The sequence below is a fragment of the Crassostrea angulata genome, chromosome 4, assembly GCF_025612915.1.
Source record: "Crassostrea angulata isolate pt1a10 chromosome 4, ASM2561291v2, whole genome shotgun sequence".
NCBI lineage: Eukaryota > Metazoa > Mollusca > Bivalvia > Ostreida > Ostreidae > Magallana > Magallana angulata.
The window spans coordinates 20,929,095-20,956,373 of record NC_069114.1 but is presented as its reverse complement, the minus strand read 5'-3'; the positions used below and the strand labels follow the sequence as shown (position 1 = coordinate 20,956,373).

At 32.2% G+C, this 27,279-nt stretch overlaps 2 protein-coding genes across 6 annotated transcripts in view; one reads left to right on the top strand and one right to left on the bottom strand.

Annotated features, from left to right (window-relative positions):
* LOC128179749 (phosphatidylinositol 3,4,5-trisphosphate 5-phosphatase 2-like) overlaps positions 1 to 9,642 on the bottom strand; it is a 41,002-nt gene extending 31,360 nt beyond the window's left edge. Inside the window, exons 1-2 of one of the 5 annotated variants that reach the window (XM_052847314.1) lie at positions 9,508 to 9,642; positions 4,787 to 4,908 (exon numbers count right to left, since the gene is read on the bottom strand). Coding sequence is in view for 3 of the 5 variants with exons in the window: in XM_052847310.1 (XP_052703270.1) it covers positions 1,285 to 1,358 (74 nt within the window). In the remaining 2 variants the exon portion in view is untranslated. Of the gene's footprint in view, positions 1 to 1,284; positions 1,731 to 4,786; positions 4,909 to 9,507 lie in introns of those variants that run through there. The other 4 variants (XM_052847315.1, XM_052847310.1, XM_052847312.1 and 1 more) reach the window with 4 other exon arrangements.
* An 89-nt stretch (positions 9,643 to 9,731) lies between these two features.
* Positions 9,732 to 23,880, top strand: LOC128179750 (autophagy-related protein 16-1-like). The gene is made up of 17 exons (XM_052847317.1): positions 9,732 to 9,953; positions 10,259 to 10,373; positions 13,306 to 13,393; positions 13,555 to 13,628; positions 13,722 to 13,812; positions 14,292 to 14,452; positions 15,983 to 16,054; positions 16,276 to 16,354; positions 16,671 to 16,776; positions 17,198 to 17,268; positions 17,716 to 17,787; positions 18,777 to 18,897; positions 19,502 to 19,675; positions 20,290 to 20,374; positions 20,621 to 20,668; positions 21,376 to 21,474; positions 21,883 to 23,880. Exons 1-17 carry the CDS (start codon positions 9,854 to 9,856, stop codon positions 21,974 to 21,976), a joined length of 1,650 nt encoding a protein of 549 aa, XP_052703277.1. The 5' UTR covers positions 9,732 to 9,853; the 3' UTR covers positions 21,977 to 23,880.
* The last annotated feature ends 3,399 nt before the right edge of the window (positions 23,881 to 27,279 follow it).

Below are 27,279 nucleotides of genomic sequence, written 5' to 3'. Positions count from 1 at the left end.
TTCTAGGAAAAAAAATCATCTTCTTACAGTTGTACTGAAACCTTTATTAAAAAAATATTGTTTAAAATCTTAACATTCTCATACAGACCAACAAAAGCATTTGCATTTGAGTTTGCAGTGCTGTACACCGTGTTCTTAGATGTATTGGTAAATTAAGTTCAATTTAGTATCAAATGTGAAATATTAAGAACTCTTTTATGGGGGGTGTTAAAGAAAATAGGCATTTCAAATTGACATGGAACCTTTTAGAAACAACACTATAAAATGGCAAGGAATATGTGGGACAGAGGTTATTGCAAAGAAGCTCATGCATGTAAATTTACACATTGAAGGAAAATTAATAAAACTTAGTTTCTACTTCAATCTAATTATCGTGCCAAGTACAAAATGCACCATGTTTTCATTTCGTGTATTGAAATGAAAATTTTAAAGCAGGCAGATTGATAAATAAGAGGGGATTTCCACACACTCCAGAAAAACAACATTCAGAAGAGCTGACATCTTCAGTTAGAAAACTTCCTTAATCGTTAAAATTCTTTTCACAGGTGATGGTTCACAGATTCAGAGAAAAAAAAATGAATACCATTTGTCAATCATTGCTACAAACTCATTTCTAATTTCTCTGTACAAGTAAACATGGGCTATCTCCAGAAAACACGAGGAACCCCGGCCTCCTACACATGGGAACCTGTCAAACATTGCCCATCCAGATCCACCTCCACACAGCAATGGTCAGTAAATCACTAACAGATGAGTTCTATCAGTACTCTTAATGAGATTTCTAATAGTACTGATAAAATCTTAACCAATATCTCTCTTGTTTTTCTATGAACATATAATACAGATTGATATATAAACACTGAGACATGAACGTCATGGGGAGTAAGATGAAAACACTGGGGCTGTATGATTATCTACAATTGTAAGGTACATATATGTATTAAGTCATCATGAAAATGAAGCAGTTTTATGGTTATATCAAACAGGTAGCTTGAGAACCATTGAGCACACTGCAAGGTTTAAATGTTAAATTAATTGTGTCATCTTTCAACCATCAGGAGGGGGTTTTAATGTGAATTAATGCACCTTGTCTATAACATTACATAATAGATATACAGCTATCACTATTGAGATTAATAGCTTGCATCATGTCATATCAATTACATTATTATTATTATAGATCTAAAATCCTTGAGATGTATGTTACACACATTCTTCTCCATTTTTACTGATCTGCATTCATCTTGAAATTTTCCTATACTCAGTGAAATAATTTATGCTTACTTCCTCGAGCTCCGGACATCGGGGGACTTGGGCTTCCCCCTCGGTGCAGCTCCGGCAAAAACGGGGTAAAACATCCCTTAATGGACACCTATCCTTGGAAAACTGTTTCACAGGTTACATACACCACAGATTTAATGAATCACAGAGTTATTTGACTTACACCTCCATCCTTGTAAAACCATAATTGCGGTACAATGTACTAATATTACCGGTATTTCAAAGTCACAGAAAATCCAGTTTGCTACGAAATTTACTTTCACTCTACTGCAGAAACATTAGCAGATATGATACTAAACAATGTCAATGTACATCGATCATTGTGTACCTCCGAATGTAAAATCTTGTGATTTGACAGATATTAATATTTCCCCAGTAATATAACACATGAAGTGCGTACTTCATTGGTGTGTAAACATATATTTGTTGTGGTCCATGACAAATTCACATTGAGTCTTAATCTGAATGTGTGTGTGTGCCTTCCTTCCTGTTGATTGTAATAAGCAGAAAAGGAAGTGGCATGGGGATGAAGTACTTAAAGAAATATGTCAACCTCTAGGTTTTCACTCATCATGTGATGGTGGTCAAACATGATGATGGTGGTAGAACCCCCACCTTTTATTCTTTTCTTTTGGTGATACATGTATATTATACCTTTTGTTGACTCCAGATGGTCATTGTCATGGAATCGAATTTTTAGCCGTGATATATTTCCCTTATACGGTATCAAAGTCGGTCTAACGTACATGTTTGACTAAGTGAATGCGGATGACTGTTTTATGCTGATAACAAGATAATGCATCTATTTCTAGACACACTTCTTTTAGAACTTTTTAAAAATCAAAATATGATAAATTTTTACACAAACAGTAACACACTTAGCTACAGTTAACTCGTGTTTAAAAGTTACATAATGGAGAATGGCAAGGTGGGAAGGGGGTTTATTATAAAAGACTTTTAAAAATTCACAGAGATTGACTTAATTATACGCAAATTTGGAAATGAAAGCTCCCGTTTACTTTCAGGTCTTTTGAGCTAGCTGTGCAAGAAAAAGAATTTAAAATTTTCAGATTGGTATATATAAGAATGAATTTGGGAGCATATTGAATTGTTGGGAGGGTGGTTTAATTAAATAACAAGTCTTAATTAAATACCAATATACATTTACTTAGAGGTTTCAAAAATTGTATCAGGAAATTTTGGATCCTCTCACATTTCAAGTTTTTTAGTCACAGAAAAAAGGCCATTCAAAATATACATGTAATTGTGGAGAAATATCCTACCTTCTTAACATAATTCTATTCATTGAGATACAATTCATGTTTTATTAGCCGTGCCTCCCTGGATTAATTTCTAAACAAATTATTTATATAGCAAAAGATCAAGGTCAATTCGAAATATCATTCGATCCCTGCTTTTATTAAACAACTGCTGTGAAGAATTTGGAAATTACCTTTAAATTAAGAGGAGCTGGGGTATATCTAGTACATAAAATAATATAAAGATCATTTGATGCCTTTTTTGTTGGCAGGGGCAAAGGGAGGTAAATCCTGTTGTTTTTTTTTTTATATATTAGGAAGTACATATTATGGGCAACATAAATTACTTCTTCTAACTACTGTAAATAATTTTCTTTGTATAGATTGGGTAGTATTTATACACATTCATAAAAAAAAAATGCAATGCACTTAAAGTTTTCAGAAATTCATAATATCCCAATTGCAGACAAAAATGTGCATATTAAATTTTTTGGTTTTAAAATTATATGATGATAAAACAGTGAACATTTATTTCAGACATATGTGGGCTTAGCTAAAACTCAAAAAAATGGCTGCCTACAAGCATCAGTTATACAAACAATCTACCGGTACCCAGTACCATGAAGAAGTAGTCCACTCATTGACGAGTACATTGTATGCCTGTATCGGTACAAGTTTAAGTATATAAATACTTATACCAACAACTCATAGCATCTTTAAGTTTGTGCAATGTTTACATCATTTATATCAATGAGAGAAAAAGAACATAAAACTTTACTTATAATATGTCATTCTGCATAGAAGAACAAATATAACTTTTGATTATATAACGCTATATGCTTTTGTTTATAGGAAACTGAAATTAAGGAGAACCAAGCATTGAGCATAATATGGAGAAAATAACCACAGTATGCTGTTGGCTGCTTGCATGTATATATGTCAAAAAGTTAGTTTCCCAGAGAGCTTTTTATGCTAACTTTTGTAATAATATTAAATCATAAAAACATGAATATATAAAAATATATTAAGTATATCTTAGTCTAGTAAATACAAAAGTAAATTAAAACTTTATAAACATGCAAGCAAACTTGTTTTATTTTTTATTCCCTTACTCTCCCCCCTCCCTATACCCTTTACTAGCTCACACTGCAGTAAGATGCTGCCCATTAAACTTTTCTAATACAGAAATAATCAAAGTACTGAAAGTATGTAAATGTACAAATTTATACATTTTTACTGTATATCAAATACTTTGGAACAAAAAACCACCTCTACTTTAAGTCTTAATTTGGAAAGTTTGATGACGCAATGAGTTTTCCTATATATTTAAATTTATTTTTGAAGTAGGACATTAATGGTTAATGTGTTATATTTAAAATCACTGTCTTGCATTTTAGACAGCCTTAATAGATCAACTGAACTATCTTCAGAGCTGAATAAAGGCAGCAAAAGACTTCTTCTGCCAAAAATAACTATACATTTCTTAACTTCAAAATTTGCACATAAAAAAAGTCAAAAATTTGCCACAAATCAACAATTCAATAAATAACTTCCCTGTAATACAATCACAGGAAGCGATCAAAATAAAGAATCCAATTAAAGATATAAGTAACTTTGTTTATAAATTTCACTAGGCTATACTCTGTTCCGAGTTTTTGCTTCTACCACTTTTTGCTTGATAATCAAAAATACCTTTGTGCTCAAACTACATTTATCCAGTAATAAATATGAAAACTGTCCAGATTATCTGTTTTGAAATGCCCCCTCTATCGCTTCAAGTTTCAATAAACATTCAAAAATAGAAAGTCTAAGGGGATTTTGCATTGCATCTGCCATTATTAGGCCCGGATGATAACGTTGAGAAATTGCGCAAGGTATCCTGAGTACTTCCAAATGGAGAAAAAAGATGTAAACATTTCCCATTATAAATCTCCGTAAGAAATTTGTTTTCGTTCCTGTGAACTTTTATGAGAGAAAAATTATAATTGTTCAATGAAGATATCTCGAATATATTCCCTTTGATCGATTTCAACTGTATTTCTTTCACAGGTATGTGTATTTTTTTTAAAAAATCATCAAAAAGTGATGGAAGCAATAACTTGGGACAGACTATAACAGACACCATATGATGAAGTTGAAGGCAGGAATGAATAAAATCCTTTTTTCACATAAAATCATTACTTAATCATCCTTTCTACTCTGTGATATAAACAATGAAATGAATATGAATGAACAATAATTGTTACCTGAATTTATGGTCAGCATTAAGAATTTATTCCTTCTCATTTGACAAATCAATTTGTGATTATATGTGCAAGTCCAAGGAAATTTTTTAGTAAGAGTGATGATCCTCAAGGCATGACTTCCCCTATGTAAAAATAGATAGCAAAGTATTTCCCGGTGTTCAAACATCCATATAAGTCAGCACGCATATGTGATTTGAAAATTGATTATCAGGAAACTCCCTCTTCACAGTATGAAACTTTTTGCATCTGCATGCAAAAAAATATTAGATTATAATTTAGCTGCAAAAAAAAAAACAAACAGCTGCATATATAAAATTAGACCTTTTTCCAGATTGACACATAAAATGAAACCAAAATAGCATCAGAAAATCATAGCTCATCATTTTGTTGTAGATTTTTTTCTTCTACTTGACGTTTATATCATGTTTTGGAAAACGATCTAAAGGACAAATAAGTGATGTTTGAATTGTAGTCATCAGTTCAGAAATGGCAAAAACTTTAAAGGGGCATGGTCACGATTTTGCTCAAACATTTTTTTTTCCAATTTAAATGTTTTTAATGCTTATATAAGTAAGGAATTTTTAATATGCAACCCAAATTTGAGTGTCATTCGTTGAGGTATATTTTAGCAATTAGTTACAGAGCTTACAATTCTTTGCTAATTGTAAATAAAGCTTTTGTTTACATTTTGAATGTTGAAGTGAATAGTCCAATTTTAGACCTTAAATGAATGTGTTTAGGAACTGTTTATTTTTGCTTAAAATGAATAAGACGATAGAAAAATCAGCTTGAAAAAGATTTTTTTACTGGTATATTAAACCTATGTAAACAAAAACAGGGCATGAGCCTTGTTTACATAATAAAGAATTGTGAGCTCTGTTTTTTGCATATTACTTAATGACTGACTCTCAAATTTCATTTTATTATTAGAAATGCATTTCTAAAGCATTGTAGATAATAAAAACAGAAAAGTAGAATTTGACCAAATGCCCCTTTAAATAACAAATTTAGTATATAATGTACCTGTTTTGGAAAACAAAGCGCAAATATTTACACTGGCTTAAAAAATACAGGTAAATAAGTTCTTGATCTGAGATAAAGCAGCCTCCGCGTTCTCAAAGCAATTATTAAACCAGACTTGATCACCATTAGGTTCGTTTCCCTAGTATCTTATCGAATCTATTTGTGATATATACTACATGGTATGAGTCAAAAAATGCTCCTAGTTTATATTTGACAGTATACCGTACTTAGGAAATGCAAAAGGAAATTTTATGCCGAACAAATTTAGAAAACTCATCCTTTTGACCCATAGCCAGCACTGTTAGATCTGTCATATGATAGTGCTGGGCTCTATAAATGGCATCAGAGAGAGGAAGAGGATACAGGGGAACAATTAGAATTTATACACAATGTCCTACATAATTATACAGTGTGACATGGATCAATTGATCATGCCAGTGTGCATTTAGCTAGGACCCACTGAACGTACTAATTAATACCAAGCTATTTGTAGTACGGTACCTACTATAAAGTGTAATAAAACGGAACGTCGGTGCGGTGTTTGATGTGAACAGTTTTTACAGTACTTAATAGTAGTGCTATATTTTTGATGTCTTCACTATTGCTGTCATAAATTTGGCATATCAAACTGATTCAAACGTAGTCCCCCATCTCCTAATTATTATAATATTATAATATAAGATTGTTGGTTTTACTCTGAAAAAATCTTAATTTAATGCATCACTAGTACTGTTTTTAAAAAAAAACAGATTAGCTGGCGCAATTACATTAGAAATACATGTATATGACTGTATCTCAGTCAGATCTTTTTTTTAAAATTAAATTGACATATACCCGATATATGGCCAGCTGATGTAACTCATGTTTGCACATACAAAATTTATACAGGCAGCTGGGCTGAATATATGGATTGGATAAAATGTTATTATAATGATCGATATTATAAATAAACCATGATCAGCCTGGTTTCTGTATGTTATCTAAATATGACTAGAACCATTTCAACAAGGCCTTGGACTTTCAGTAGGATGTAACTATCTATTTAGTTAAAATAATGCTGGTTTCAAGCAATACATACAGGCCGATTGCACAGTCTTAGCTCAAATCTTGTTGATTTCAAATAAAGCCATGGCTGAATGGCCAGCAATCAAATAGACAGGCCTAAGTTACAATGCTGTTTGACACAACTACCCAAAATCCAAGCTCTGGTTAAAATAGTTCTATTACAGGGGTTCCATTATTCATATACGGTACTTGTACTTATAAATATAAACTTAACAGTATAATACTCTCTATTGTACTCACTTGTGTGAAAATAAAAAAACCCTTCAAAATATTTCACAAGTTAACAATTATGGCCATAAAAAAACAAAACCATTTTGTTTAAAATACATCAGGCAACTTTTAGAGTGTTAATATTACTTAACATTATAATTGATTTCCCTTTCGAAAAAAATTTACATATTGCAATTAGTGAAATATCATCAATTGCAAACACCATATATAACCACATTAACATTAACTTGCATAATCATTAATCATTCAAAATTCATCAAGGCTTGCTTTAATTGTTTGGAGCAAATATGTCTCCCCTATACTAAAGAGCTATACACATACATGTAAATATAAAGAGGACATCTAAATGATTTTTTTCCCCAACATTTAATAGTGCCCTTTTATGCCTCGCAAATCTAATGGAAATGGGGGGAACAAATTAATCTGATGGGTATATATTTAAGGCAATCCAAACTGTCTGACTTCTATGGATTCACTAATAATTATTGCTTTTGAAAGGAATTGAAAATACTCCTTTTAAAAGTATTTTTCAACAATTCAATTTTTTTATTTTTCTTATGGTTTTTGTTTACATTATTTACACCAGTAAACTCCAACAGGGAAATAAAGTAATTATCCAAAAACTGCATACATGTACCAAAATAAAAAACAAAACAAAAGGAAAAAAAACAATACAGAAACGAACAATTAACACCTCTCCCTCTAAAAAAGCAGAAAAAAAACCAACTAAACAAAATGGCATTTGCACTTTAAAGTTTGCACATAAATCTGATCTTACCATTTACAGCCTTGAGATAATGCGGATATACACAATTGTCTTTCTAGACTCTATATGCTCAATACACGTCAATGCAGTGTATGTATATATACACAGTGTAACTGGGGGTCCCGTCTGTCTGACTTTAAATAAACAGCTGGTTTTTATGTCCTAGCATCTTCCTGGTTTAGATAGTCTTATATAGCCTGTATGCAAGTCTAGGAAGCAAATTACATACATCTATTGTAGGTATATATATAAGCGTTAGGCTGTTAAATCTCGTGTAGCAACAACAATGCCATTTAAATGTGAAAGCGTTTTGTATTCAAGTGTATTTGCTGAGGTAACTGTGAATAATTGTGTTTTCTATGGGAAAAAAGTGTTATCTAGTACAGCAAATGTGAATGTGTTTCTAAATTATGCTTAATTACATTGCATCAATGAATAAATATAGATACATGCAGCTGCATGTTACACACAGAGGGATAATATTGTTGTAAAGTTCAAAGTTGATCTAACAACATTCTAAATGATCTATATGCTTTAAAGAAAAGTGTGCATTAATCAAACAAACAGACATCAAAGAGCATAAAATACCAGGTAACCATCTACACATATTACCTCCGTATACCTAGTACTTAGGAACAATGATACATGTATAACTTAACATGACCTTAGTCGGACTTAATTAATTGTCAAACAACCATTAGAAGTTCACAAACATATATAGACAAAATAATACATATAATGTTTAGAACTGTTGAGCATTTTGGGGAGATTATGATAAAAAGGGTTTAAAAAAAAATTATTCCAAAGAAAATCTTACAATGACTTTCAATGCTTTTAATTTGCTAAAACCTAAAAGCAGGGCCATTGTTTGTTTTTTTTTTTAAATAAAATTAACAAGAAACTTTTGAGAAAAAAAAGAGTACTTTAATTGTTTCCTATAAATTCTTTGACAGTTTCCAATTTAAAATTTTTTTTAAATACAAGCCTTGTGTGCCCTGATGATATTTGAGATCGAGTATAAAGTCAAACAATTTTAAAAATACTCTTAATATGAAGTACTACACATATGCCAATTAAAGTACCTGTCCCTTGGTTGATAAAATGCAATTTTTCTCATAAAAAGGATTAAGTGAATTGAATAATAAAATTTTACTCCACCTTAAATTTATGTATATAATGGTAGGTAAAATAAGTGTACCAATTAAATAGGCAACATATACAACTAACTAAATAAGGCCAATATCATGTTAGCAACCTTCAGAGACTCAAGAGATTCAAAGAATTCAATTGATCATTTATTTTTGACATCATGTCCTGATCCATTTACATGATGATAAGTAATACTTATTGGCACCGATTAATTCAAATAACGTTTTAATATTATAAACAAGGAGGCGGTAATTAACTAGATTTACAAAATAATAAGAAGCATACATTTACAAGATCGGTAAGAAGAATACTTTGACATGACTGTTCTATTTAAAAACAAACTTTTAAAGCCTTTACAAGTAGGCCTACTTTTGTTGCTTTACAGAATCTGAAAGGAAACTGTCACAATCATGTGAAGGAGATTTCGCAAGAAGTTGTCAGAGTGAGGAAAACAAAAGTTGCTTTCAGCCCACTTGTTTGTACTTACGTGCTTTTGGAACTTTCTGTTTAAATAAGCGATTGTTCTTTGTTATTCATGAAGGCGTCCTCACCAATAAGGAAGTAGAACAGATATCCATAGTCGGTAGTATGTTATGGATGTATAAATATCTTATTTTTACTTTCACTTTCGGTTTGTACTTTTGTTGGAGTTTGTCATAAAAGCGCATCATTATGCATTGAAATTTTGAGACATCGAAAGAAGTGGACAAAAAAGAGTATTTAATTGTTTTTAAATATTAATTTCGTATTTTTTGAGGCAGTACAGAAAAAAATATTTAGATACGAAACAGTGGCTTTACCAATATTATTTTCCCTTTGGATCCTGTAGCAGGATGGATCCAAAGGATCTTCATTGGAAACATTCGCTGTTAGAGCAGCTTAGACAGCGGGACAAGAAGGAAAAGGAGCCGTTTGAGTCATTGATATCTTCACGTATGTTTTCCTTTTCAAGAAACTTAATCTAAATACTAATTGTGAAAATGTCTGCATCATTGTGAAATTTCAATATTTGGAGATTTTCTGGTTTGCAGCACAGCCAACTCCATTTTTACATATGTTACAAAAACGTGTCAGTGAATGCCAAGTTAAGAAAACATGAATTTGAGCATTTTTCATTGGTTCTTCCGAATTTCCTCTTCCTTCATTCATGTAACAGAAGAAGGCATATCAAGTAAATAAACATAAAGTATGTATATGACTTTGAATCTTGCTACAGTAAACAGGGTGTTACATTACAGACTGGAAACATTTTGAAGCTTCACAGTCACTGAAGTCAAAAAATACACAACTCACATGGGAAGCAGAAAAACTTAAGGAAGAAAATCTTGGTTTGCAAATCAAAGTTGAGCAAGGGTAAGTCAGGTAAAGCAGAGACATAAATAATAGAGATTGACAACTGATCGAAATCTCGAAGTCCCTATTAAAAAGTATTCCCAGTTTAAATCGGTATATCTTTCTAATAAACAAATATATTGAAATATAAACAGCTAAATCTAGCTATTACCAAAACATTCAAGATATTATATTTTCATGAGTTTATGTCTTACAAAGAATATTAAAAGAGGAGTTTTAGGAGGTAGTTGGCTAACTGTTATATGAGATTTTGTTGATGATTTATAGGTGGCCAATATATTTTCTATATATTTATCTTATTTTACATTTTTTTGTTTCAAAAACATCTAAATCCTAAGCACATGTTTCATAAAAGCAATAAACTTTTGCTTTAAGATCAATATATCAATTTATATAGTTCTCAAATTAAGGTTGGTACTGTAACATTTTTCAACAACAAAACACGCTGATAGCGGAGTTACCAATCTCTGTTATTTATGTCTTTGGTCAATGTAATTATTTCAGAAACAGAAATAAAATAGCAAAATACTTTGAATAAATTTGTGTCCAGTTAGGGTTTACTTTGGATCAACTCAGGGTTTACTTTGGGTTTACTCGGTGTTTGCTTTTGGGGTCCTCTTTAAACATTAAAATGTGAGGCAGACCTGTCTTTTATCTAATTATCTAACTGCCTGTAATTCCCACCCCTTGTATATTACAATTACACATGTAGCATCTGCCTCAGGGGTATACTTCTGAATGGGTTTACTCTCTGGGTTTACTTGGGGTTTACTCTGGGTTTGCTCTAGTAAACCCAGAGTAAACCCCGAAAGTAAACCCAGGGTTTAGTCTGGGTTTACTTTCTGTTAGGTTGGGTCTGTTCGGTACTGTAACTTTGAATTTAAAACGATACTGACGTGCAACTATAATTCTTGCCAAATACCATTTCTCCCCAGTGCATTGTTAACGTCATTATACCCCCACTCCGACGGAGAGGGGGTATACTGTTTTACCCTTGTGTGTCTGTCTGTCTGTCTGTCCGTCCGTCCGTCTGTCTGTCTGTCCATCTGTCTGTCCGTCCGTAACAAAAATTTCTGTCGCATTTATCTCAGCAACTATTTATCGCAGATGCTTGAAATTTTTACACAATATTTGTATAGGCATGCCATATCGTGGGATATATTTTTGTACCAATGGGACGTCAACTTCCTGTTAAATGACGACTTTGCTTATTTTTTAACCAAACTTTTCATACAAATTTTCGTCAAAGATTTCTCAGCAACTATTCATCACAGATGCTTGATATTTTTACACAATATTTGTATAGGCATGCCATATCGTGGGATATATTTTTGTACCAATCGGACGTCAACTTCCTGTTAAATGACGACTTTGTTTATTTTTAGCAAAAATTTTCAAACAAATTTTTGTCAAAGAATTCTCAGCAACTGTTTATCGCAGATGCTTGAAATTTTTACACAGTATTTGTATAGGCATGCCATATCGTGGGATATATTTTTGTACCAATCAGACGTCAACTTCCTGTAAATGACGACTTTGTTTATATTTAGCCCAAATTTTCAAACAAATTCTTGTCAAAGAATTCTCAGCAACTGTTTATCGCAGATGCTTGAAATTTTTACACAGTATTTGTATAGGCATGCCATATCTTGGGATGTATTTTTGTATTAATCGGACGCCAACTTCCTGTTTAATGAGTACTTTGTTTATTTTTAGCCAAAATTTTCAAAGAAATTTCCGTCAATGATTTCTCAGCAACTGTTTATCGCAGATGCTTGAAATTTTAACACAGTATTTGTATAGGCATGCCATATTGTGGGATAAATTTTTGTACCAATCGGACGTCAACTTCCTGTTAAATAATGACTTTGTTTATATTTAGCCAAAATTTTCAAACAAATTTTTGTCAAAGATTTTTTCAGCAGCTATTTATTGCAGATGCTTGAAATTTTAAAACACTATTTGTTTAGGCATACCATATTGTGGGATATATTTCTGTACCAATCGGATGCCAGCTTTCTGTTAAATGTCGACTTTGCTTATTTTGCATATTCACATCAGAGCGGGGGTATCACTAGTGAGCATTGGCTCACAGATATCTTATTTTATCAGCATATTAAACTACATACGAAAAATGGCACAACAATATACTGGCGAGAAATGGTCCTTGGCAAGAAAAGGTCTTAAGCCACAAATGTAAAATGAAAGCAATTGCCTTAGAACTGAAATACTAATATAATTAACACATGGGAAATCTTAATGATATGCAAAATATACTAAAGTATTGGATCTAGCTTCTACATTTGAAAACATTTTTAGCATGACATTATTGTCATGAAATTATTCTCAAAATTGTGTTAGACTTTCAAAATACCTTATATATAAATTTAGATATTGAAAAGGTAATTTTTTTACATTCATATTAAAGTCAATCTTTCTTATAGTGGCATTTGACATTTACTGTTAGTAACAATTATAAATAAAACGAGTGATGTTTTATCCTTCTCTGAGCCTCGGGGGTCGATCAGCCCAGTTCATATCCCTGCATGGTTTCCATGGTGCTAAGTGGATGAGAGTCATTGACTCCCCCTGGATGGGAGACGAGTCCATTGAGGTTAACTCCCAGCAGCCAGTAACCTGAGTTGAGTGGACTGAGACAATGAAGATAAAGTGCCTTGTCTAGGGGAACAACATACAACATCAAGTCATTCAAGTGACCACAGCAGGGCTTGAACCAGCGACCTTTGGCTTACTGGCCTAGTGACTGCAATCACTGAGCCATATGCTCAACCCAGTTACTCAAACTCTTAACTATAAATTGTTAATTTATGAAAGATATTCTATACATCTAAACAGGAGCTTGTCCATTGTAGAATGAGCTTGCTAAAAATATGGTATTGAATATATTGGTAACATTTATGTTGTGTTTCAGTGGAGGCAGTGGAAACAGTCAGGCTCTGGAACAGAAACTCTTCAAGCTCCAAGAGGAGGTTACAGAACTCCACCGGAGGAGAGGGGAGGTAACCCATTAGCTACGCAATTATTAGCATATCTGCATGTATTTGCAATCTGTATACTAATCAACAACTTTGTTATCCTTTTCAATGTTGATGTTAGCAAGGTTTTGTAAAAAGGAGTTTCCTTTACATTATTATGAAAAAGTGATTTTGTCTCCCTATAGAACACACAGCAAATAATTGACTTGAACAATGCACTGCAAGACAAAGAAAAAGAATTACAGGGAAGGGATGCCAGGTAATTAGTGATCCACAGCTATTTTTTTTTCAAACTCAATTGTTTTATGTATACAAGTATAAACATTTATATTTGTATGTTTTAATTTTACAGACTGAATGATTTACTTGCCAATGAACTGGCTTTGAAAATGGAAATTAAAAATCTAGAAAGTACCATTATGGAGTTGGAAGCTACGAATCAGGTACCAACATTTGATATACTTGTATTATAAAAAGTTCGAAATGTATTTTTTTATGCTCAACCAATTCAAGATCCTTCTAGAGTTCCAATGCTGATAAAAGGCAAATTAACATTTGGACAGGTATAGAATATGAAGAAAGTCCTGGAAAAAAGAGCTAGGTTTCTGTTTTTCTTGCATGACAACAAGCTGCACAGCCATAAAAACTCGATAGATGAGCTCACTTTTGATCTTTGTTCCACTTTTCCACTACATGTTCCTTTTGTAGTGGGAGATTGAGATCAAGGGTGAGCTTTTCTAAGTTTTATGACCCTGCATGGAGCCAGCAAGATGTCTCAGACAGATTGTGGATTGAATCAGTTGTTGTTTTCTTTTTCTGTTTGTTGCTGTTGTTTTCTCCTGTCAATTTATCCTTTTTGAGCTATATGTTAATATATTTTTTTCCATTTGTCTGTGATATTGTTTTCTCCCTTTCTTTGTAGATGTTGAAGGATGAGCACCAGGCCCTACAGCTGACGTACACGGGTCTGGAGGAGAAATACAGGAAAGTGGAACAGGACAATCAACAGCTGCTGGAGCGCTGGATCAAGCAACAGGCCAAGATGGCTGACCAGCTGAACGCTGAGAATGACCAGTTCATGGCGTAAGTCAGGATCAACACAAACACATTCTGTGCTTGTTTTATTGAAAGAAATTATGATAAATTCTTGTGTTATGATATCTAGTAAGATGATAACTTGTGTTGTACATGTACAGTGGAGCCTCGGATATCCGGACGCCAGATAACCGGACGCTTCACTTACCGGTCGATTTTTATTGGGAACGGAATTTTTACACAATAATTTGTCTCGTTTATCCGGAATTCCGCGTTCCGGATCCGGACGGTCAAATTTTACCACATAATACAGTTTTCCTTTAAATTTTACCTCATTTAACCGGACGGTCACATTTAAGTGTTCGGGGGCACAAAAGTTTGTTATGCGCAAGTGCAAATTGGTGTAAAAACATCTGACACTGGTTGTTGGTTTTAAACAATGCCTTCGTCCGGTAATCGGGGTCACCTGTGTCACGCTATGTACTCGCCCGAGGATATTACGATAACCATGGATGCGACATGTTTAATTGTCGCCATTTAACTTATGAACTGTTATTGTTTGATTAAAATGTCATGAAAATTGTTTAATTTGTGTTTTAAAAAGTCATCTATTGATTGAATTAAAATTCTATTAATCGTAGTATGATTAGATCGTTCGTACGCCTATTCATTTTAAAACGTAATTGAAATGAAATATTTGATAATTTGAGTTCTGTTTACGATAGTTATTAAGACCGCTTGGGATGTTCAGGGTATCGACATTAATTTTATAGCGTGTGTTCAATAAACAGTGTAATAATAATTTATGCCAAACATGGCGTGGATGAGTGTTCAAGCTACTTGTAAAAATCGCTTGGGTGCAATTAACTCTATAGAAAGATGGATACGTAAAATTAGCTTGGGTAAGTTCTGTCAATGAAAAAATAGCTTGGACAATTATCAATAAGGGAATATATACAGATTTTCACCCATTTTCAATCATCAAATGTTGAGCAGCTTCAAACATGTCAACACCACCGGCCAAGAGAGCGAGAGTTACTATCACCGCTAGCTTCAAGAAAAAGATTTGTCAGTAAAGTGGAACACCGCCTTTCTTCTCTTCGCTTTGTTATGCGAATGTAATTAAAATATCGGTTTAATATAGTTATTCTTATGTACATGTACATGTACATGTGTTGCATTGAAGAATGTAGTGCTAAGTTTTCCTGTGGAAAAAACATACCTTTAATAATGTTTTTAACAATATTTTGTTTTGTTAATTAAAAAAAAATCTAAACTTTTTTTGTAGTGCTTATGGCTATCAAAATAAAATATTTAATTGTATAATTAATTTATGAGTTATGTTTCCGTAAATATTAAAGGTAAATATCACAATTCAGATATCCGGACGCTTCACCTATCCGGACGATTTGGCCTGGGGACAAAAGTGTCCGGATAAGTGAGGCTCCACTGTACTTCAGATTTGTTACATATAGATTTGTGCATCTTGCTCGTAACTGTTGTTTAGTGATTGATTAAATGAATTTTTGCTGAAAAAAGATGTGTTTATTGATGGTTGACTTCCTATTGTCTTTTCAGAGTTCGGCAACAGAAACTTAGACAGGATTTAGAAGATGCAGCAAGAGAAAATATTCAAATTTTACCTGAAAAGTATGAATAGAAACTTGTTCATATGTACTGTAGTTACATATTGGACTAGCTCATCATGAAATGGTCATATGTCTTCACTTGTATACATACCTATATACTTTGATGAAAGCTACTGCTGTGATATTGAAAGATAAAACTAAGATATTTTTTATCATGGAAACAATATAGCAAATATCAACAGGGATAAATATTATTAACATTTTTTATTTCACTTGTTACAGCCAGGCAGGAGTGTATGTTCCTACGTCAATTCCTATCTGTTTAAGTGCCTCCCTTCCTACCAAAGCCCAGTACAAATTCGTAAGTTGATTTAAGATTCACTTAATGCAAGAAATTTTTCTGCATAACTTATCCAGAGATACGCATGGAAAACATTTATACATCTGCAAATGTGTTGTACACATAGATGAGGATGAAGATTTGAAGTTCAAAAACTCATTTATGGTTATTTTCAATGCAGTTGATTTGCTTTGCTTTTTTTCAAGATATTTATTTTCATATAAGAGGCAATTTAGATTTGATGTTGAATGGGTTAAAAGGCTGATATCTAGGTATAACATGAACATGAACATGTACATATGTATCTGCATGTATTCATTTGATTGTTACATGGTAGGATGCCCATGATGGCGATGTAAATGCAGTGCGATGGAGTCCTTCAGGGTCTTTGTTTGCCACAGGAGGAGCTGACAGAAAGATCAAACTGTGGGAAGTTATAAATGGTAGGTACACTTTTGCTGCATGTGTACAGGCATTAATTACCATGATCTTAATTGTCACACAATAAAAAATTATAATATAAAATCTGTTTGAATTTCATTCATTATATCACGTGAGTTTACAATGTACCAGTACAGTAAAACTCATTTAGTACGAACACAGATATTGCGAATTTACGGATATAGCGAAGTCATCTTGGATCCCCAGCTATGTAAATTTAATGAATTTCTTATAGGGTTATAACGAATTACGGATATAGCGAAGTAATTTCTTAGGTCCCAGTGACTTCGTTATAACCGAGTTTTGCTGTATTTCATTTGAGGCGTATTTCTAGAGCTTTTTTCCAAGAACTTATGCTAACAATTTCATGACTGGTTCTGTTAGTCGAGTTTATCGAAAGAAATCATTTATTTTTTTTTTTAGGTAAATGTGAGTGTAAAGGAATCTTGACAGGCAGCAATGCCGGCATTATGGCTCTGGACTTTGATCTAGAGGTAAGGTTTCAACCAGAGGTAGGGATCATACTTTTAATTGACCATATAACAAAATATTGATGTAAATATATATATACATTATAAAATCAAGAAAATGTGTGAATCTACATATATATATATAAAAGAGGTTAATCTTGTACATCCAAGAAGATTTTTCAGGTTCTGTAATGATACTTTTTAATACAAAGATCCTTTGCTGTTTACTGGCTTAAATAAAAGTTCCCAAACATTATTGAATGGTTAATTAAGGAAGGTTCTGACATGTTAGATATTAGTAAACATTTCTAAAGGGAATGGATTATGAAATAATACAACAAAGTTTTCTGAACACAAGATGCCTTTAAAAAAAATAACCATCATCTCACGTAATTGATGAATGCATGTAAACCATGGTAGAGTATATTGTGAACTGGGGTGCAGTTTTGATTATTTTTTTGTGTTTTTCAGGAAAATACAATTCTAGGAGCTTCAAATGATTTTGCCAGCAGGGTATGGTCTCTCACTGACCACAGAGTCAGGGTAGGTACCAAGATGACTTCTTTACTCAGTGAAATCTACAAACTCTTTATCATTGAAAACAATTCTTAGCTTACCAAGATAAAGTCGGGGGAGTTTATGCTATACCTCCAGCGTTGGTGTCCAGACCTAGTTAAAGTTTTTTGGAGCAGGTTTTATAACAAAGTTATTCTTTGTTCTATCTTCAAACTTGCATGGATGGTGCATCTGGACCTACTTATGAACTTGAAAGACTTGGATGCTGAATCTGGGCCATGAATTTCAGATGCTGGATTAAGTTAAGGTTAAGGTTTTTGGAGCTGGTGCCTCTGATAGCCGTATCTAAGTTACTACTGGCCCTATATTCACTAAACTTTCATGAATAAAGCATCTTATGATACTTATGTACTGCACAGGCTTAAATGCTGAATTTGATCCATAGCTTTCAGATCATTCGTAATTGTTTTATAAAACCCTAACAACTGTTCTTGTGAGAGTCAGTTCAATGTAATGAGCATTTGCAACTTTGTGCATGTCAACGTACTTGACAATTCAAGTCTTCAATATTTCCATTGAAGTGATTCAATTCTTTAAAAAATATTAACTTATTGTCATATCATATAATACAATATGATATTGTATCATGATATTATACAATATTATGCTGTAAAATATATCATATGCCACTATGTTATATTTTATCATATGAACAGTATTGTATTGTATAGTAGTGTGTTGATAAATATTGTATCATACAATACAGTATGAAATTCATGTACAATATGTTACAATATTTTATCATATGATCTGATATGATATTGTGTCAAACCACACTACAATATACAATATTTTAAAGATTTTAGCTAAGATTTACATATTATATGATAAAGTGGTCTCTTAATTAAAAGGTGATATGCCTTGTCTTGCAGAGCTTTGTAATCTTTAATTACCTATGTTTTAAATGAAAAGAGCGCTTTGACAGCTTTCATTAATTATTAATCTGCAATTTACAGCATACACTGACTGGTCACAGTGGGAAAGTCCTGGCAGCCAAATTCCTGGGTGACAGCTTTAAAGTGGTCTCAGGAAGTCATGACAGGACCCTCAAAATCTGGGACCTGCACAGCAGATCCTGTAAGTGATTCAAGGGTGTAATCAGGAAAAAACTACAAGAGGAAACCCTATAGTTGATATATATATTAGGTTTTTTATTTGATCTAAGTCAGAAATGATTTTTTTTAAAATCTAAGTCATAAACATTTTGTCAGATTTGAAGTTGAAGGTCACTTAAATTAAGTTCAGGTTTAAATTTACAAGTGTCTTGCTGTAAACATATTACATTTGGCAAAAAACAGCTTTCACTATGTAAATGTGAAAAAAAACCAATGGCGAATGTCATACAGAAACATACAGTTATACAAACATACTCTCAAAGGTGCACTAATTCAAATCTTTGCTAAGTCATTGCAAAAATGCTTCTCCGTTAAAAGCTGTACGTGGAATATACAATCATGTGATATGTTGATAGTATAATAAATAGTGCATTGGTTTAGAAAAAAAACATCAAAAGAAAGAAAAAAAAGATAGAATTCAATTAATCTGAAAAATAAGATATGGAAAGCAAATATTATTGCAATATTTTGGTACATCTTTACCAACCAATGTAAAATTAACAGATTTATTAACGGTATGTATAATTATAATGCCCATTCATGGATTAATTGTTTTCCTTTTGTAGGTGTAAAAACTATATTTGCTGGTTCAAGTTGTAACGATCTTGTGACTATTCATGGAACCAACATAGTCAGTGGTCATTTTGACAAAAGAGTCCGGTTCTGGGACAGCCGTGTGGACAGCAACACCAATGAAATACTGCTCCAGGGACGACTTACATCTCTAGATCTCTCTCCTGGTACGATTGGCTTGCTTCATGTATATCATTTAGTTGGTTGAATCTTTGTTCTATACTCTAGCTGTTGCAGATTTTCACTTCTGTCTCTTAGAGTTATAATTTTGATTTACACACCCTTACACTCTCACAAAAAAAACCCATATATAATAAATACCTTGTACAACATATTACAGTTTAACTTTGTTATCTCAAATTAGATTGGACTATTTTTAAACTTTGAGATATCCAAGTATTAAAGATATTAAGGGTAAAATACTTAACAAATAAGAGGTTGGGATTTACAAATCGCTTCGACATATCCATTGTATTCAAGATATCAGTGTTTGAGATATCAAAGTTCAACAGTACTTTGAAGTGTTCTGAGAACATCTATATGGACAAAAGATGTCAGACTTTTCCATCATAAATTTCTGTAAGAAATTTGTTTCTTTCTTGTGTTTATATTTTCCACAACAAAGAGAGGACACGTCATGATGAAATCTTTGATTTTTTTCCCTTTATCAATTTCAATTATTCTTAAATGATATTAAAAAAATCTTCAAAGAGTATTATGGATGCATATTAAAATGATAAATGCAGATAATGGTTGTAATTGTAATGCAATTTGTTTTTAGATAAAATGAGTTTACTATGCTGTACACGAGACGATACCTTAAAGGTGTTGGACTTAAGAATGAACCAAATATCTACGACACTAGCGTGAGTATACTATAACTGCAGTCAGCGAGTCGTATCTGACAGTCTAATGAAAATCAATGCAGCATAACTCTGTGTAAAAGTCAGATTGAGATCAACAAGATACATAAATAACATTCACAGATATCTCACAAAATATATTTATTTATTTATATGTACATATTTACAGTAATACACAGTCTTTCATAAATATGTTAAATTATTTCTACATACGGTATTGATCATAGATGTGTCAATTTTTTGTTCCAGTCATGACGATTTTAAGGTTGGCTGTGATTGGTCAAGAGCTGTTTTTAGGTAAGTTCTAGTTACCTGGATGCATAATTAGACTCCAAATATATTGAATTATCGTACTAGTTTTGTCTCTTCTTACAGTCCAGATCCTTACAGTGTTCCTTTTCTCTTTGTTCAGCCGAGATAGTTCTTTGCATTGTGATAATAGTTTTGTTTTTTTGTACAGTCTAGATACTTTCTATGCATTACTCTGGTATTTTTATATCCCTGTTCCAAAAGAGAGAGTGGGTTTACTGTTTTACCCATGTGTGTGTGTCTGTTTGTCTGTCCTAACAAATTTTTGTCACAGATTTCTCAGCAACTATTAAACGCAGAGGCATGAAATTTAGCACACTCTTTGTTTAGGTATGCCATATGATGGGATTCATTTTTGAACAAATCAAACATCAACCTTCTGTTTAATGACACCTTTGTTTATCTTTAGCCTAAATTTTGAAACAAATTTTCATCACAGATTTCTCAGCAACTATTAATTGCAGATGATTGAAATTTTATCACAATCTTTTTTTAGGCATGCCATATGGTGGGATTTATCATTAAACAAATTTGGTGTGAACTGTCTGTTAAATGTTGACTTTGCTTATTTTTTAAATTTACATCAGAGCGGGGGTATCACAAGTGAGCATTGGCTCACAGATATCTTGTTTTGTCCCATTTTACAGTCCATTATTTCCTATACATTATCCTAATATTTTAGTGTCTTTTTACAGTCCAGATACTTCCTATGCAGTAGCAGGGTCAAGCGATGGTGCAATATATATCTGGAATATCAAAAAAGGAAAAGTTGAAAAAATCCTTAAAGAACATGCGTAAGTATAAAGTTTAAGTGCTTGTTCATATTAAAAATTATGTTATAATTTAAGATCATACGAGTATTCAGTTTAACAGCACTGAACAAAAAGCTGTGATATAATTATGTTTTTAATGAAAACCCATTGTTTACATGTTATTAGTTGAAACAATTTCAATATGTCATTTGTTTAAACTGACTTTATGGATGGTTCTAGTCAACTGTTTCTTGGCAATTGGTTTGTGCTTAATATGGTTCAAGTCAGTGATTTTCAGCTAACCTTTCTTAATGTATATCCTGCAGTATATTATTATCTTGTATTTATTAATGTTAACCGGTCCGTCGAATTAACGACATTGAATTTCATTTCACTGGAAAGCTTATACTGATTTACATCATAGTAACTTGATGTTATTTCTTATTGTAGGCATTCTGTGATAGCCTGTTCTTGGCATCCAGTCGGATCCTACGTATTGAGCTGCGAGAAGCAACGCAAAACTGTGTTATGGTCCGATATCTGAGTGTAGCATTACCGGTACATAGCATTGATGGTCAGCAGTTACTGGATCAGTGGACTAATTCATAGAGCAAGAGTTGCTCAGTGTTTCTATAGTCCTACAGCGAGAATCAACTGCTCTAAAAAACCCATCAAATAAACCTTTGTATATCTATGTTATCAAATACAGCAGTAACTGTGATGTACATTTTTACATTCTCACAAAGTCAGTGTCTCAGTATTGCACAACAAAAACAAAAATTGACACAAAGCCATGTGGGGCTTCCCTGCTTTATTTACCAGTGATTGCTTTTAATTTAATGATTTGATTGTTATGATTGGGTAATGTTCAAGGCAAGCCGAAAATAGAACATTTATATTGGTAGTAATATTTGGTATTTTTGAAAGATTTATCGTATTATTCAATTGTTAGGTTAAAAAAAGAACAGACTTATACCGATTTGTCATTGAGACTAAAACAATATTCAAAATGCAGAACAATATTTTCTTTATATAAAAAGAAACTTACACATTACATGTAATTTACTTGATCAGATGTGCAGGTAAACGAAAATTAAAAAAAAAAATTCAGTCGTACTCGGTTAAATTACTAAATTTTAACCTTATAAGTGACATCCTTGCACAGATCTTTTCCTTTATGAATTTGTTTGAAATTATTGTCATATCTTCTGTGGTATAGGCAACAAAATTACATGTAAGCTATGAAAATTCTCACACTAATACTGTTCTGTAATAAGTGTAATCTGTAATACACAAACGCTAATATGTCTGCAATAAACATGTTTTTCAGGGTCTTTTCAAAAGATGACAGTATAATGCATAAGCAATTCAAGTATTGTAGAGTCTACAGAATTTTGGGGGGATTCAAAAACTGCTGAATTAAATCAACAGTATTTTTATTTTCTAAGATAAACATTTGCTTTTGTAGTTTTTATAGTACATTGAATTCAGTTAGGTTGACATATTGATTTTTATATTTTGTCAAATTGACAATTTTGTTTGTACCCCTAGATTTGCGAATAGATCAGAATCATTTTGTTTTTAATAATCATGATTATAATGATGGAAGTTTTAATATTCAGATGTTATATGAATTGATGAAATGGTTGAAACACTGTAAGAAAATGAAATATACTGCAATTCCAACTACAATCTGAATGTTCCATGCAGCTTCAAAAACGAAACATGACTATTATGAAATTAATGAGATTGATCATCGCAAGCTCTCTTTTCATGCATACACTTTAAGAATTCCATGAGGTTTGTGTTTTAATGAGTGTGAGAGTTCTTTAACAGACTATTTGTACAGTGTGTGTGTGGCGATGATTGCATGAATGTTGTTTTATTTGTGACATTTTGGGTTTTTTAATTTCAAGTAATGTGCTATTTATTAGTGCTAGATGCATATATTTCTGTCTTGGAGATAAATAGTTTTTACCATGGACATCTACAACATACTATGATATCAACTTAATGGTGTAAAATTTAGCAGCATATGGCTACCTGTCTACCACAAGTAATGTAGCCATATGGTGTAATATTTTTATCAACTTTATTTGAGATTTTAACTATTGATGCATTTTTGGATATATACTCTTTTATCATTTCTAAGATGGTGAAACTATAATTAATTCCAGTGTAATGTAGATCATTTAAGGTTTAGATATGGAAGTTTTAAGTACATTTCAAGATTTAATAGGTGTGTGCTAGAGTGATCTTTTTTTTGTAAAGAAAAAGTTTAAGTATGGTTTGATTACCTGTATAATTGTGTGAAAATCAGAAAACTTCCACCTGTGATTTTGTGTACTTGCATAATGTGAAATTGATTGCAAACAAAGGTCTGTGTGAATAAATATTAATCTGTTGTTGAGTTAAATATTTATATCAATAAATTTATATGTAGCCCTATAGAGTTTGTTTTTTTTCATTCTCTGACTCAGATTATAGTTGAGACATATCTATTTGATAATACACTGCTCAACAATATTCATGTACCCTTTCATGTAATGGAAATTATATCTTTTGAAGATCATGACTTGTGTTATTACATCACATTGAGACAAAATATGAAAGATTCAGAACCTTAACTACTCATAAATCATAATGATTTATCTTTCGATGTGATGGACGGGTCTTAATACATCGCCCCATGAATGTTTTGGAGTGCGTTCCAATGTATATGAAGACAACTTGTCCAATATACTCTTTCATAAAAAACAAATGGAGTATTTATGAAATATCTCAATGGACTGTCCTGATTAATAGCGACAAGAATTTAACCCCAGTACTCAATTTATTAATCTTTCAAACGATTTTCTACATTTGTATATTCTTGTATACAACTCATCATACAGACATAATTTTGGTCTGTTTCTAACATTGGAAATATTGTGTTTCAAGCGACACAAGAAATCATATTGACGCAAGCGTCAAATGGGCCGCAAAAAATATAATTGTATAAATCATTGGTTGTTTACATAAAAACACACCACAAAGAAGAAAATAAGAGTTGGTTGTACTAATTTGTATGGTAAATTTTAATATACTTTCAGCAACTTGTTTTGAAGTTTAACATTTTACTATTATCATAAAGAATCGATTTTGTTACTGTAAGCATTTTTAACGGAAATTGTATGATCATTGCCATTGTATGAAGTAAAGGAGAACACATTGATTTTTACATTACTCTAATAAAAAGTTCAACTTATCATTTTTCTCTTGGAGATTATGTATTTCAAACCATTTTTTTTTGTTGCATTGTATTGAATGAAAACTTAATGCATTTTATAGTCATTTTATTTGACACGGCACATAGAAATTCAAATGTATCATTTATATAAAATTTAATGACATTCAGGTCTTTCGTATTTCAGTTCTATACCTCATCCTGATGCATTGTTTTGAAAGAATGAAGAATTCCGAAATTTTCCGAATAGATTATAGTTTCGATAAAAACGCGCCAAATACGACAATCTACTAAGTATGGCCTACCTTTAATTTACGAGTAAAACAAAAAATATGTGATATTTTCTAAAAGGCATAAAACATATTTCTACATGCAAATTTACGTTTAATTCATAAAAATAAGCATAGTATTATTAAAAAAGAACTATCCCGCAGAAACGCAGTAACAATATTTAAATGTGTATCAAATAACGGACCGCCTTCCGGCGGCCCGTAATAAATGGGTTTCATATTTCCCGTTTACAGTAGTTTATATTTTATCAAAGTACTAAAAGAACTGAAAGCTGGAATAAGGGTATTAGGTAGACCGTTTTGAACAAGTGCTTGGACTTTGGTAGTTGTATCAAACAGCAATGTGACGTAGGCCTGTCTATTTGACTGTTGGCCACTCAGCCTTGCCTCTTTAAATTTAAAGGTTTGCATGACGTTTGAGCTAAGATTACGCAATCTATGCATATTTCACACAAAACTAGCGTCATTTTTAACTTGCTTTGATACAAAAAATATTAATTACGTCCTACCGAAACTCCAATGTCTTGTTAAATTTTTTCTAATTGTGTTGCAGAAGTGCTTAAACTTGCGGGTTTTTTTCTGGATTTCATAATTTATTTCTACTCGACATGTATAAAAGTTATACCTTGACGTATTAATGTTACCATTATTTGCGATACTGTCAACGTTAAGAAAAACTCTTCAAGAAAAAATCCTATTTTACATTAAACTTTTACATAACTATAACAGCTGTTTCATCATTATATAGCCACTCAACTAATGGTCCTCTTCGAACATGAACAGTGTTAAATATTATAATGATTAAGGATTTGACTGGGGGGGGGGGGGTTCGGTCTTCTACGGCTATGATCTTCCCAGTTATTGATGTAACAAGGCTGTTTCCAAGGGACTGTCGAAATTTAAAGAGGTTATGTAATCTTGGTGATTTAGAAATTGAATTCCATTTTATTTATTCATGATATGTTAAAGATACAAAGTAAAAATAAATGAAGCCGCTTTTAGAGATGGTCCATCCATTTAAGTAACAATAAATCTTCACAATTTCAATGTAAAAAAAAATCTGTGACTTTCAAGAAAAAGGCAATTTTATCAATCTTTGGCTGATAAAAGGGAAAACGATGTAATTAATACTGACACACGATATTGTGAAGTGAATTCCAAATCTCTGAGATTGCGAAACGCATACTGATAACTTACAACTCGAATAAGAAATCTTATTCTTTAGATGTTCTTTTTTCCTCTCATTTTGTTCAATATCGACTAAGTGTGTCTGTTGTTGTTTGTAAAAAATAATTGTAAAAAAGTAATTGTGCATGGTTGTAAGAAAAAAATAATCACGGATTAGAAGCGTATACCGGTATTTTAGTATAAGCTAATAGAACCCTAAGTTGTTTAATGTTTTTGTTTCGAATTTTTTAGGGTGGAAATATCTGTTACCCTAGATTTGAGTTTTTTTCTTGAGGAGAAAACGAATTTTCTTTAATTGTCGAATCCTACATAGTTAGGTTTTGGCGACAAATCTTTTGTATAACTACTATAGTCTGTCCCAAGTTATTGCTTCCATCACTTTTTGATGATTCTTAATAAAAAAAATACACATACCTGTGAAAGAAATACAATTGAAATCGATGAAAGGGAATATATCCAAGATATCTTCATTGAACAATTATCCCTTTTCACTCATAAAATTTAACAGGAACGAAAACAATTTTCTTACGGATATTTGTAATGGGAAATGTTTACATCTTTTCTCCATTCGGAATACACTCGGAATACATCGCGCAATTTTTTAACATTATCATCCGGGCTTGTTAATGGCTGATGCAATGCAAAATCTCCGTAGACTTTCAATTTTGTGTATTGAAACCTGAAGCGGTAGAGGGGGCGTTTCAAAACAGATAATCTGGACATTTTTCATATTAGTGGATGAACGTAGTTTGAGCACAAAGGTATTTACTATGATTGAAATATCAAGCAAAAAGTGGTGGAAGCAAAAACTCGGGACATAGTATAGTGCTTTTCTTGTTCAAACCATTCACAAATATTAAAGAAGCAAGTGGCAGTATAGGGGTTGAATGGTAATCCGATGAGACAAATTTTTGTGAAAACAAATAATAGGCCTATATCTCAGATCTTAATTCTTAAAGGGGCATGGTCACGATTTTGGTCAAATTTTATTTTTCTGTTTTTATTATTTGCAATGCTTTAGGAATGCATTTTTAATGATCAAATGAAATTTGAATGCCAGTCGTTGAGTTTTAAGCAAGATACGGGGCTCACAATTCTTCGTCATGTAAACAAGGCTCGTGCCCTGTATTTGTTTACATAGGT